The sequence below is a fragment of the Arachis ipaensis genome, chromosome B4 (genome assembly GCF_059453495.1).
Source record: "Arachis ipaensis isolate K30076 ecotype BB chromosome B4, ASM5945349v1, whole genome shotgun sequence".
In the NCBI taxonomy this organism is placed as follows: Eukaryota; Viridiplantae; Streptophyta; class Magnoliopsida; order Fabales; family Fabaceae; genus Arachis; species Arachis ipaensis.
In genome coordinates, this window is record NC_142439.1 from 1,769,216 (window position 1) to 1,782,871 (window position 13,656).

Here is a 13,656-nt window from a genome sequence, read left to right on the forward strand (position 1 = left end):
TGAGATCTTTTATTTCTTTGGCTCCCACAAACTTCGGTGTTAGCACCACCCAAGTGATATTTGACTCCCTAGGCAGTACTGCTGACTGGAAGAACCCCATCACTGCATCAGTAAATTCCCTACCACTTCATCCCAGCACTTCTTAATGAAATTCATATTATATCCATCGTTGCCTGGTGCCTTGCTTGACTCACACTCCCAAACTGCCTCCTTTATTTCTTTCAGAAATGGCATCAACTCTAACTTTGTTGCCTCTTCCTTACTAATCTGCTCAACTAATCCGTCCATGAATCCTATAACAGGCGAGGTCTCCTGATAATATAAGTTTTTGTAGAAATCTCGTATAGCAACCTTGATCCTAGCTTGATTCCGTACCAACCTTCCATTGAGCATTAAAACATCAACTCAATTGTTCCTCCTCCGAATTGAAGCTAAGTTATGAAAGTATGGGTGTAAATTTTGACTTAATCAAACTTGATTAAAAAAAAGATTTAGTTATTTAGTATTTCTGTTTAATTTTTTAAATTTTAATGTAATTAATACATATTATATTTATGATATCTTCAATTAGTTTTAACAAAGTTTTACGATTTAAGATTTAATTTTAAGAATATTTTTTTCTATTATTAGAATGATTAATGTTGTAAAAATTGTTTGACACAGTGAAAAGAACAAGAAATTAGAATGGCAATTAGAAATTTAAATTTTTTTTTATCAAAAATAAGAGACTCGAATCCGTAATTTCTTAATTAAATATGGAGAGACTATGTCATTTGAGTTATAACTCATCGACCGGCCGAAATTGAAATTCTTGAACCCGGGTGAATTGAATTTCTTACTATCACAAAGTGAAAAATATTATAGATTAAATTAAATACATTCTGACATGCGATAATAAATTCTATAATCCTGTGCAAGTTGCCCGGGTCCTCACCTAATAAATAAATAGCAGATAAAAACAAGAAAACAAAACAACGAACGTGATCTAGACGAGTTTAAATGCTCTCTCTCTCTCTCTCTCTCTCTCTCTCTCTCTCTTTCTTGTTATTGTTCTTCTTTCCATCCCTCCCTCCCTCCTCCCTCTCCTCTTCCTTCTCAGTCTCTCTCTCTTTCTGAATCCAATTGAAATTTGTCATCACCGTCAATAGAATCTCGCTGACACTCGTTGAAACCGCTCTTCTAGATCTATTTCAGTCCCCGCATTTATGCCTACCCTTTAAATTCCTCTCTCTCTCTCATATCCTTTTTTTTTCTCTTTCTCTGTTTTTAATTTAATTTCCCTCAATTGTCTTATTCTCTTCTTGGTTATGAAGTTACTCGCTCTTTGCTTCATCGCACTCCTTTCTCTGCTCGAATTCTTCCATCGTTCTCCACTTACATGGAATGCCCGTTCGTCAGGTCCTCTTCCTCACGCACCTGTTTCTGGTGCTGAATTGTGTTCAATGCATGCGGTGAATTGTTCTTCTCATCTTAATTTTAATTTAATAATAATATTATTATTTTTTTTATTATAATTATCATTATTGGAATTTGAATTGAAGCAGGTGCTAGTTGCTAATTTGTTGAAGATTGCAGCTATAAGAAAGGTTTAGAGGGAGGACTTGTTTTCTTCTTCATGGGGAATGGTGACGATGGACGCTGCATTTTCCCCCTCACCAGTTTGCAAATTGGGTATTTTTTTTAAATATATATTTTTTAATTCTTGTGTTATGTGGTAAAACAACGGAATATCCAGGGAATACCATTTATCCCTTATCGTTATTAGTTACTATTCTCAATTCGATTCTCAACCATCACATTTGGACTGCATTTGATCCATTTGATCTTTTTCTTTTCTTTTTTTTTTTCGGTGTTGGGAAAGGTTTGTACTATGTTGGAATTTTCACATGGGAATGGAAGCTGTTGGGAAACTTTTGGTGGATCCACTAGTTTTTTATTTTTTCTTCTCAATATTTGTCTTTGTAGGAGGGGTTGAATTTCGTTTTAAGTACCACGTAAAATGAATACTTATATGTCTGAAAGGAAAAAAAATTAAGTCTATGAAGAATTACAATGTTGGATTTATAGGTCCCTACTCCCTAAAATGGACAAGTTTAATCCCTCCATCCCATTCTGTGGACTGATGAGTCCTGCTTCTGGGACTTACTTGCTTTATAGTTTGGGTTCAATATTGCTGTTTCATAGCCAATCTCTGTTGAAAATTGTTAGGCTTACCTTTGACCTTATTCTCTATAGACAATAAGCTGAAAGTTATGAAATGAAAGACATAACTAGCAAGTTGGAAATTTGTGTTGCAGGAGCTTTCTAGTGTCCAAATATGGCGCGGGGGTGTCCTTCATCATGATAGGCTTTGCTTAGTTTTGTGTTTTAACTGCTTGCTGATTGACATATTGCATGCCACATTTATCAAATTCTGTTAATGATTTAGGACATTAAATTTTTCTAAATCTACATCGACAGTGCCTGATTGTGCTATGTTGGTATAATTTGGTATTTGTCATACTTATCTAATGAATATTTGTGATGTATTTTGCAGAGACTTGCAATCTTATTTTGCAGATCTTAGTCTTTTCCTTGCCAATGAAAGTAAAAAAATGTATATTTTGGTGGACAACAGACCATGGTTGAGTGACCTTGGTTTACGGGGTGCGCACATTTGGCAATTGATGGTTACCAAGGTTGTTAAGCACACCATTGGTCGTTGAAATAATTTGTTCTAATTAACTCTGTTGGTTGTTAAATTTTATATCATTTTTATTGATTTGCAGTCAAGGTTATCTCCTTTTGCATACACCAAAGCCCGAAGAGGGAGAAAGGAAGAAAAGGATGTTTATTCACAATCAAGTAATTCAAAGAAATTTACGAGATGTTTCTCATTCGTTGAAGCAGTGATGACAAGGAAGAAAGCTTTACTACCTGTGAAAAACCTAAGGGAGACTCTGCAATTTAGCAGTGAACTGCAAAGAACTTTGTATGGTTTTATTATATTTGAAGTTGAATGGGAAAGTGTTCGTGGTATCAACTACCTTAATGAACTTCAGGTACCACATCTGTTCGCCACACTGTCTTACTTTCTTCATTCACAATTTACCTTTATTTGTTATCTTTTATTTGATCTGCAGACTGATACATCACTGGCTATAGAAGCAAAACGCATGAAAAGATGGGAATTTGACAGTATAGCTCAAGCCCGAAGCTGTATGACTACTTGGTTCTCGGGAACACTACCTGAACTTCTGCTTTTGAAAATACACCTGGATTCTGCCTCAGGTAGTAACAAGAATTCTTATCTTTACTTTAGGCTTTGTTTGTGTAGAGTGAAATAGAGGAGAGGGAAGAGAAATTTTAAATTTTATTGTGTAATTTACAAAGAAAATTTTCTAATTTCTCTTCCCTCCCCTCTATTTCCCTCCTACTTTACTCCAAACAAACAAAGCCTTAGTGTGAGTGTGCACAACATAAGTAAATTGAGAAGCCTTGATACGTATCTTTCCATTTTAATTTCATGCAAGAGCAGAAACAAGGATATGCATGGGGAGATACGCCCCTATGTCCCTGCTCCCTCTATCTGTCCCCCTCTCTCTCTCTCTCTCTCTCTCTCTCTCTCTCTCTCTCTCTCGCTCTCTCATGCACACACAGACACAAACACTTGACATATGACTATATTGATTTATTTAACATAAGTTTGGGTTTCATAGGATTGTTTGGACTGTGCCATGTTTGGAGTGCACTTTTTTTGGCTGGGGGTGGGTTCAAATGGTGGAAATTTTTTGTCACCATTTATCCTGTGTCCTATAGTCATAGTGGGAGTCCCATGGACTAGCCCTTGAACTTTCAGATGTCCCCCCTTTTTTTTATTCCTTTTAAACTGATGCATTTCGTGCCTCAAAATTTGAGACTATATATTGATTGTAGAATTTGCTGAATCTTGTTACACGATGACAACTACAAGCTGCATGATTTGTGTAGTTTCTGGAGCAATGTTAACTTCTCAATGATCGTTTTCCCCTCTTATCTGTAATTTCAACAGGGGAGATATTTTACGATGCAAGTGAAGATTTTTCTGGAACAATATCTATTGATGATGATGAGAACATCTGCAACGATGGTTTGTTAACTGTCGAGGATGGTTGGGACACCACTATTGGATTATATTCTGATGATGCTGTAGAAACACCAGGCATGCTACTCACACCTCCTTCTTCTGGACCCAATAAGCGAAGAAAACTAGTGAATTCCCGTTGTGTTTCTGGTTATAACTCAGTGAATTTTTCCCGGAGCTCAAGCTTTGATGCTGTTGAGACTATTGAAACCACTCAGTATAGTGATGTTCTACTATTATTTAGGTTTAATGATCATGACCTTCCATTTAAATTAAGGGAAGTTATAATATCTGACCTGCGATTGCTTACTTTGCTAGAGGCAGGCCTTCCATCTTGGGTCATCTTCCTTCAGTCTTACCCAGTATTATGCAATCTTTATCGTCCATGGATGTGCCCACTTGCCAGACTTTTATATGTTTTAATCTCATTAGTAACTGTTCTCATTGGATTCTATGATTTATACAAAAATGTTCCTGTTCTGAAGGCAACTGCTGCTCGTATATGTGGACCTCTTTTTGATTGGGTTGAAAGTTGGGAAATGGTTTCAAGGGTCAGATATTTAGGGACAATGCTGTTTCTACATAACTTGCAGAAGGCTACTAGGTGGTTGCTTGCCTTTACACATACCACAAGATCCTTTTTTTCTGTTCTTGTTCAACCTCTTTCAGAGGCCCTGTTCGAGATATTTGGATTTCTTCTCCCAAGTTTGAAGTTGTTGTTTGAATTAGTAGAAAGTATATTTTCTGTCCTGTGGCTTGGAATTGGGACTTTTTACACTCTAGTGGGAGATATACTGGAGCTATTCTTTGTACCAATATGGCTTCTGGTTACTTTTATTTGGAGAATTGGTAGGTCATCATGTGTATTGGAATTCTGGTACTCTGTTATTTCTTAAACTTATTCTTTTCAACATAAATTGTCATCTGATATATTTTGGGTGTTCATCTCTAATTTACTGCAGGAACATGTGTCATATATCCTGTATTTTTTATTCTCTGGGAAATACTGTATGCACCTGTACGTCTGGTCCTTGCAATATCAAGTGTGCTGACTTTTGTATGTACGTGCATTTTTGATGTACTTGGGGATGCATGGCAGATTATTAGTAGCATTCTTGAGTTAGCATCATCTTCGGAAGCAACTGTTACCACCTATGAGGTTTCCATTTGGCGCTCTCTTTGGAATGACCTTTTTTCCCAGGTTTGAATATGGCACTCCAATAAATTATGCATTTCTTTTACCTCTTCTCTTTCTAGAAAGTTATCCTGATCTGTAGATTTTTGTTCTTTTCCTTTTCAGATTTTCCGTGCTCTCAAGAGTATTCTATATGGGTTTGTTGCTTTTTTCACAGCCTGCAACAGGCATCGACTAAGGCATGTGTCTATTTCATTTTTTACATCGAAAGAGAATGCATTCAATGTAGTGATAAATTTTCATATAATTTTTGTTGCATGGCGTTTGACTTTATTCATTATAGCTTCTTTTCCTTTTTGCATGATTTTTTCAGTAATATGAAGATTTTTGATCGAAGGGGATTTAATCCTTCAGTTTTGTCTATTCCTTTTATAGAGTATTACCCTTTCTTTTAATTTCTCTGATTGCTACTTTTAGTGTAGATGTCATATCTTCTTTGAGAAGTTGTGGCATTTTTTGTTTGATTTGAATGAGGGAAGCCCCTCATTTGATCCATGTTAAGGTTCTGTTGCTGTAGCATGAGGGAAGCCGTGGGGCTTCTCTTGTTGCTTTATACTCATGAGGTTGCTTGTTCAATACTCTATGGATTTCATCTATCTAAGGTTTTGGTTTTTGCTGAGGGAGAAGAAGTTAAGAAACTGAAAAGTGCACAGAAAGGGCAAACTATATATAGAAATTTATTTATTTGGAATAAGAAAATAAATTGATAGTTATTGGAACAAGTTTCGTGTAGTTTAGTAAAAGAGATAAAATCAGATGATAGTTTTGTTGAAATATGATGAGAGATATTAATGTTAGTTAGTGGTTAGTAGTTTAGGTAGTGCATTGATGGAGAGTAGTTGAGTAGGTGCTCATGTTAGTCTTCTCTCATGTATCAATACAATCAAGATGCAATCTACACACATCACGTAAGAGTAATATATTCATTCTCTGATTTGCTGAGTTACTATTTACACTATTGTATTCATAGAAAATCATTATTTTAACAAGTTCTTTTCCTTTCATAAATAGAGTGAAGTAATAACCCCATAGCTTCGGGGATAAGGAATCCATGATGCAATAGCGCATCGCAATGTGTCATATGAACCATGTTTGTAGTCATTCCATTTTTCCTTGGTCTCCTTCTGCTCCTACTATTAGATTTCCTTAAATCTAATTTATTCTTCTTACATGGGCTTCTACAGGTCTTCTTTCTATAAGACCAAATAGCACCTAAGATAGTTAAGGAACTTAATTTATGTGCAATGTGCAATTTAGAACACACTTTATTGCATGTCATTTGAGCATATAAAGGTGGTTTCTTCAGCACAACCAGTGAATCAGTGATTTGGGATAAGATTATGCATCGATTTCTATTTTCTGCAAAGCAAATGGTCCTTTTAATTAACTTGCCTTAACAAATTTGTTGAGAGACGGGGCAAAGGGAGATCAAGAAAAGTTATAGAACAAATGATTAGGAATGACCTATATTTGAATGCCAGTGTCTACAACATGGATTCTTGTATATGCAATGGTTCTTTGAAGCATATAGCTAATATCTTCAAGTGGGAAAAGAACATTTTTTTTCTTGGCTGGCTATCAACTTATCAACAACCGTGTCTCGTCAAAAATTGGGACCATCTAGGTAAAGATTTCCATTACCAAGAAAGTTAGGGTAGCACCTGTTTTGGAAATGATGGAAGAACCTTCCCTTGGATGGCTTGATCATGTGATGAAATGAACTGTAGAAGCCCTAATAAGAAGAATAGATCTAATAGTATAAGAATATGGTACCAGTAAGAAGTATAAAGGAACAGAGTAGTCTAGAGAGAGTTTCTGAAACAGGGAGCTATAGAGTGATATCATTGTGACATCACCCTATTTCCCAAAATAGTATTATTTATGAAAGAAGTTAAGTAACATGGCAGTATTTCGAGAGGTTGCCACTCTCTTAAGGACTGATTTAGTCCCAAAGACCAGAATGAGCTTCTCTAATTCTCATTCTTCACCTTATTCTCCTTTAACAGCAATATATTTTTCACATACCACTACTCTGCTAGCTTGGCAGAGTTAGTTACTAGACCTTTCTCAAAATACCCTTACACTTTCTATTTTCTCCCCTAATACAGAGGACTTGAAATGACTGAGAAAAAAATGAATATGTGAGAATAGAAACTTCCTTAGTGTTATTGATAGTAGCGTGCGCACGCGCGTGCACACACACACACGAAACAAAGTGACTATAGTAAAAAAAATTCAATGAATGAGAGTGATAATTTCCTATAAAAGCTTAGTTTCTATACAGTTAGTTATTATATATGCCTAGTTTCCTGTCGTCAATATCTCTTTTCAAAAAGAGGATTGAATAAAGTTTAGAGGTTGAGGGCAACCAAGGTAATTAATAAAGAAATGATTAAGAACTAGATTTAAATGGCTTATGATAGGACGCATTAATGTGGTTTAATCTCTATAGTTGATCTCACTAGTGGAAAAATGCTTTTATTGTTGTTGTATTTGTATCAAATGGAAGCTGAGCATAAAATAATTTGTTCAAGGGCACTTCCACGCTAACTAAGAACCCTGAATAAAGATCAATAGACAAATAGGAGCAGAAAAACATAAGGATAGATGAGGAATTTATCTGTGGTAACCACAGCATGCAATACATCTGAATAAGCAGCACATCATTGCACACGATCTTTCAGTGCAACTTGATATGTGGATTGTGTATAGATCCACCATAAATAAATTGTACTTATTAGGGGAAGCAAGGATAATATCTTGCCCTCTTAGTGTCAAACTGTCAAAGGCTTTGATACTATGCCAGTGATCAATTACGCTAGAAGTTTGGTGAGAAACGGTATTTTATCTTGCCATTCCATTATTAGCCATTGAACTTCCAAATGAGTGTTGGATCTCTCCCCAATCCCTTCATCAAACTCCCAAACGAGGGTGTGCATAAACATATCCATCCCATTCCACACTTTTCTCTTTCATTCCATTATTAGCCATATCTCTCCATTCACTTTTATACTCACAATTGTAGCCTAAGAAATGTGGATATGTGAAATTGTCTCGCTTTCTGCAAGTTATAGAAATCAAATGGCAGAACTGGAAATTCCTATGACTTTTTCTTCCTCTTAGATCAATTTTCTCTAAATCTATATAGGCCATAGAGTATGGTTGGCTCTCAAGAGTTGGGATCACGGAAGTTAAAGAACATGGTTGTTACAATCTGAGCAGTGGAATTCCAGGTTGTTGCATGGTTTCCATGTTTTTCTTAAGCATTCTTGATAGTATGCTAGAGTTTATATGTGCATTTCTTTTGATCAAGTGGATTGAAATTTACTTTTCTTTTTCCCCTCGGGGATGACACCATGTGGTTTGGATCGTAAATTGTGTGAGTAGATGTTGGTTTGGCAGTGATACTGGCGTTCTTCAAAATCACACTTGTTACTGTGACATGTCAGTTCTTACTGTCCACCCATCAGGCAAATATTATATGTGCTAACCTTAATTTGGTATAAATGCATGCAGCATCTACAATCATCTACAGGAGTTTATCAAAAGATTATACCGGGGATGCCAAAGATCACAGCAATCTGATTTGAGAGGCAGTAGTACAAATTCAATGACACTTCTATTTGTGAGAACTCTCAAATTCAAATTTTGATATCTGCTCATTATGCCATTCAATTTTCTGAACTCTATTTGAATATAATTCCTTTTTTTTTTCCACATTATTCCAAGTTGTTGAGCTTTAAGGTACTGAAAAAATGGAGAAAAAGCTTGATAGTTAACTCCGTGACTTTAAGTTGGATTATTTACAGTTGCATAGAATAAATCAATAAGATGTTGCATCTTGGTAAATGAGTTCAACTCAAGTTTGTTGCCTCATATTTACTTGCGTTACTTTATTCTAAGAAATTAAAGTAACTTCTTTATTTTACCTTACAAAATGAAATGTGTGCCACTTTTATTGCAAATACGTGGATAGCGTTGTTTGGTTTTGGTACTTCCATGTTGTGTTGATGTGGGATTTAGTTATCAAGTTCATGGTACTTCTTTATCTTTAAGCTTATTTATTGAAGTCAACTTTCAGGAAGAAGAAGAAAAGAAGTTGGTTTGAGTAGATAACGCCTTTTCAAAGACTACTATAAATTGCAAAACAAGTTTCATACAGTCCTCACATATCGACCTCAAGTACTGGAACACCAGAATGCCGCATTCTGTATCATTGCATTTTCAGTGAACTTGCCACGAGTATAGGAATTTAGATATTCTTTGTTTGTAACAAATTTTGTTTTCACCTTTTCTCCTTTTGATCCGTATTTCTTTTTGTAACACTATGTTCAGGTATATAGTATGTATATATGTGTATAGAAATCTTGTAAATTGAGTTGAAATCCGTAATTTCGGTATTTGTAAATTCACTAATTCAGAGATGAATATTATTTTATTATTTTGTCAATAATAGTTCGAGAAATGTTAGGGAGTTAAACACTTTTAGTGGAAAAAAAATGAATTGTTTAGTATTAGTTCAAGTGTAAAGAAAAAAGTGTTTGATTTGTGTAATTATTTTTTGTTTTTATATTTGTGAAGAAAAAAGAAAAAATAATAGGTAAAAATAGAAATAGGATTTTATTACTTTTAATGGTTTTTTTTTTCATAAATTTTTTTAAAAAAAAGTTGTGTAACAGTGTACCATATAGTTCAAAATTTGACATCTTTTTATATGTTGGTGGAGAATGACTCATTTAATTATCTGCACTTAATTTGTTTTTATGGGATTTCATTAAGAAACTAAGATATTTTATTCACAAAATAATCTATTAAAATAAAAATTTTGAGTAGTTTGATCATTCAGGCTATCCAGACAGACGTCAAGATTTTAGATGTTTAATTAATGTTCATGTCACTTAGCGTTTATGAGATTAATTAATATTAGTATTTCGACTTAATACTCAATTTGGTCTCTGAACTTATATGCGAGTCTCAATTTATTTCCTGAAGTTTCAATTGCTTCTATTTAGTCCCCAAAGTTTATAAATGTGCCTTATATTAGTTCCTGAGACGATTTTTAGTATAAAAACGTTAATGGAGTACTGTTATAGACTAGTTAAAACTTGTAAAATGATGCAGCATTTAAATAGTTCAAAAAGGGCATCGTATCACTTATTTTGTTAGGTAAAATGTTAATAAACACTATTTACGATGATGTTTTTGGGTTATTTTAGTGCCAAAATTAAATTGACATCATTTTACAAAGTTTAGTGTGGCATTCGGCTGTAGTGTTCCGTTAACGTTTGTATGTTGAAAATTGTTTAAAGAATTAACATGAATTATGTTCACAAAGTTTGGAGACTAAATAAATAAAGGCAATTAAAATTTTAGGGGCTAAAGAGCGCTCCAAAATCTTATTGTAAATATTGAGTCCCGATCTTAAACTATGGTTGAAGGCGAAGGCTCTACGAACCTCTTGTACTGAGAGGCAAAAGCAGAGAAGTGAGTGGTTTTTCTTTTTTTTTTTTTTTCTTGGGTTTTTTCTTTCTCCCACACTGTTCGTGCCAGAGTCGGATGGGGCGTGTGTCTCTCTATGTTGGGTGTGGTGAAGTTATGATTATTTTAGTGTTAACGAGTGATTTTGGAGCGAAGTGATTTAGAGAAAATTCTCATTTACATTTTGGAGAAAAGAAAGGGTTGAGGAGCAAGCTAGCTAGCAATGAGACTAGAATTTTAAATTAAGGATATTTTGGTAAATCGAACTCGCACTCTGTATTTGTATTGGGCCGTTGCTAAACTCCGAATCCAAGATCGTTCCAGCAAAAAAATCAGCTAAATGTGTCTGGGTGAATCTAAAATCTCTACGTGGATGGTATTTATGTTAGGCATTAGGATGTTTCCTTTCTTTGTAAATTGAATGGTTCTGAATCTATTTTCTGATTTATCATGTTTCAGGTATTTGAAGAAAGAAGGAGGATAAAGAGACGGAAGCTAATTGAATCAATTTTCGTGATTCACGTTGTAATGATATTAAACATATCTCCTCCTAATTTGAATGTGGTGAAACATTTAATAACCAATATTTTAAATCATAAATAAATAAAACTAATTACTATCTTTATAATTAACAAAGTTGTTCCATTCTTAACTGATTTAGAGTTGGTTACATATACTTTTCCAAATATAATAATTAGTGTCTACACAAAAGAATAGACAAATGGAAGACAATAAGGTAACAAATCTAATCCAAAATAACCAAGTACATTACTAACTAGAAAGCATAGATTATTAGTCAGCGCAAAGAACGATACTTTTGCTTTGTCCTAGTTTTGTTTCCATTCTTTACTCACTACCATCAAAATCCATTCACTAAAAGTAGAATCCAAAAGAGCATCCACACTCTTCCTTCTTCCTCAACTTCGAATTCTTTTTTTCTTTTTCGTTTATTTTCTCAAAAGTAGACACAAGAATTAGAATTAGAATTCGAATTGGATCAGCATGCCAAGCAAGCTAAAAAAGGCCATTGGAGCAGTGAAAGACCAAACTAGCATTAGCCTAGCAAAGGCAACCAATGCAGCCAATCTAGAAGTGATGGTTCTTAAGGCCACAACCCATGATAAAAATCAAATAGAAGAACGTTACATCAATGAAATTGTTCAACTAGTCTCATCCAACAAACTCTATGCTGCCCCATGCGCCCAAGCAATAGCCAAACGTATTGGGAAGACACGCAATTGGGTTGTTGCTCTCAAATCTCTTATGATTGTGCTTAGAATCTTCCAAGATGGCAATCTCTATTTTCCAAGGGAAATATTCCATGCAATGAAACAAGGTGCAAGGATTCTCAACCTTTCTAATTTTAGAGATGACTCCAGTTCTAGTCCTTGGGATTATACTGCATTTGTAAGAACATTCGCTCTCTACCTCGACGAGCGCTTGTATTGCTTCCTAACCGGAAAGCTTTACAGGAGATTCGCGAATCATCATGATAAAAACCACATAAAGAATGATAATATGAAAGATATGAAACCCAGAATTGTTTTGGATAGAGTTGTAAATTGGCAAAAGTTGTTGGACAGAGCCATTGGTACTAGGCCTACCGGTTCGGCTAAAGGGAACCGTCTGGTTCAAGTTTCGCTTTACGCCGTGGTGCAGGAAAGTTTTGATCTTTACAGTGATATAAGTGATGGGATTGGTGTAGTTTTGGATAGCTTTTTCCATTTGCCATATGCTTATGCAGCATGTGTGGCTGCTTACAAGGCTTGTGACAAATCATGCAAGCAATTTGAAGAGTTATCTGCTTTTTATGGTTTCTGTAAGGGCATTGGGATTGGAAGATCCTATGATTACCCAACTGTGCAGAAATTGTCTGGAGTGCTTATGGAGACATTGCAGGAGTTCCTTAAAGACCAAGCTTCGTTTTCGACGAATGATGGATCCAAACCCAATAGGAATCTTCTTCATGCAGGGTCAAGTTCATCACAGGATGAGAAAGACACTTGCTCTAATAATGATGGGTCAGAGGATGAGAAACAATCACAAGAAGTTGTTGTTGATGATGCCTCCAAGGAGGGTTGGGAGTTGGTATTGGCAGAGTCAACAATTGCACCTGAAAAAGCATCACCTAAATTGGCAAATGATTTTAACTCATTTGTCAATTTTTTGGATCAACCTTTGGTACCTCCAATCCAATATAATCCATTTCTTGATCCTCCTATCCAACAAAGTCATGTTGGTTTAAATGATGATTTTCAAGGTTCTAATTCCATGACAAATTTGGATATACTTTTTGGTGTGATAAATACAAATGAGAAATCAGAGGCAACCTTTGATGCTCAACATCAAGATTTTCAAAATAGAAATTCCAGTGAAACAATTATTGCAACACCAAGGTTCCAAGTGAATAATTCGTGTGAAACTACTATAGCACCAACATTCAATAATGTATTAAGTTTCCAATCTACTCTGAATATGATTCCTATGGAATTTGAAGCACAGAGTATTCATAATTCAGTTGTGGCACCAACTTTTAGAGCGACAAATAGTAATGAGGAAACATTGGTAACACCAAATGAAGATGATCCTTTTGAGACATGGTCCACCACAAACATGATGGTAAAAACATCTGAATTGTCAAATCAAGAGCAAACTTTGTTTCAACAGCAACAACTATGGTTGGAGCATCAAAGCAGAATTATGGCAAAGTATATGACATGAGGTTTCAAAATACTAACAAAAAAAAAAAAAAAATTAAGAATTGCAATTGTGTTTCATTGTCACCTTGTTTTTTTTTCTTTACTTTTCTAAATAATGGTCTCTCCTTTTACTGGTTATTCATTAAGATGTAATTTGTCCATTTAGTTTCGGCAATTGTGTT

The 13,656-nt window shown here is 34.9% G+C and overlaps 2 protein-coding genes across 2 annotated transcripts; both read left to right on the forward strand.

Annotated features, from left to right (window-relative positions):
• The first annotated feature begins 968 nt into the window (after positions 1-968).
• On the forward strand, positions 969-9,777 carry LOC107638292 (G1/S-specific cyclin-E protein). Its single transcript, XM_088485296.1, has 10 exons — positions 969-1,451; positions 1,545-1,671; positions 2,537-2,678; positions 2,769-3,041; positions 3,123-3,270; positions 4,031-4,951; positions 5,065-5,303; positions 5,403-5,476; positions 8,814-8,922; positions 9,379-9,777. Exons 2-10 carry the CDS (start codon positions 1,616-1,618, stop codon positions 9,403-9,405), a joined length of 1,989 nt encoding a protein of 662 aa, XP_088341422.1. The 5' UTR covers positions 969-1,451; positions 1,545-1,615; the 3' UTR covers positions 9,406-9,777.
• A 2,000-nt stretch (positions 9,778-11,777) lies between these two features.
• Positions 11,778-13,496, forward strand: LOC107635811 (ENTH/ANTH/VHS superfamily protein). Its single transcript, XM_016339374.1, has one exon. The coding sequence runs from the start codon at positions 11,778-11,780 to the stop codon at positions 13,494-13,496; it is 1,719 nt and encodes a 572-aa protein (XP_016194860.1).
• Positions 13,497-13,656: the final 160 nt, after the last annotated feature.

What these genes read in the sequence shown, in the direction of transcription:
- LOC107638292 (XM_088485296.1), top strand. Translation starts at nt 1,616, where the DNA reads ATGGGGAATGGTGACGATGGACGCTGCATTTTCCCCCTCACCAGTTTG. An exon ending in CTCACCAGTTTGCAAATTGG is followed by an intron (nt 1,672 to 2,536) that starts GTATTTTTTTTA and finishes TGTATTTTGCAG; the next exon opens with AGACTTGCAATCTTATTTTG. An exon ending in ATTCAATGACACTTCTATTT is followed by an intron (nt 8,923 to 9,378) that starts GTGAGAACTCTC and finishes GTCAACTTTCAG; the next exon opens with GAAGAAGAAGAAAAGAAGTT.
- LOC107635811 (XM_016339374.1), top strand. Translation starts at nt 11,778, where the DNA reads ATGCCAAGCAAGCTAAAAAAGGCCATTGGAGCAGTGAAAGACCAAACT.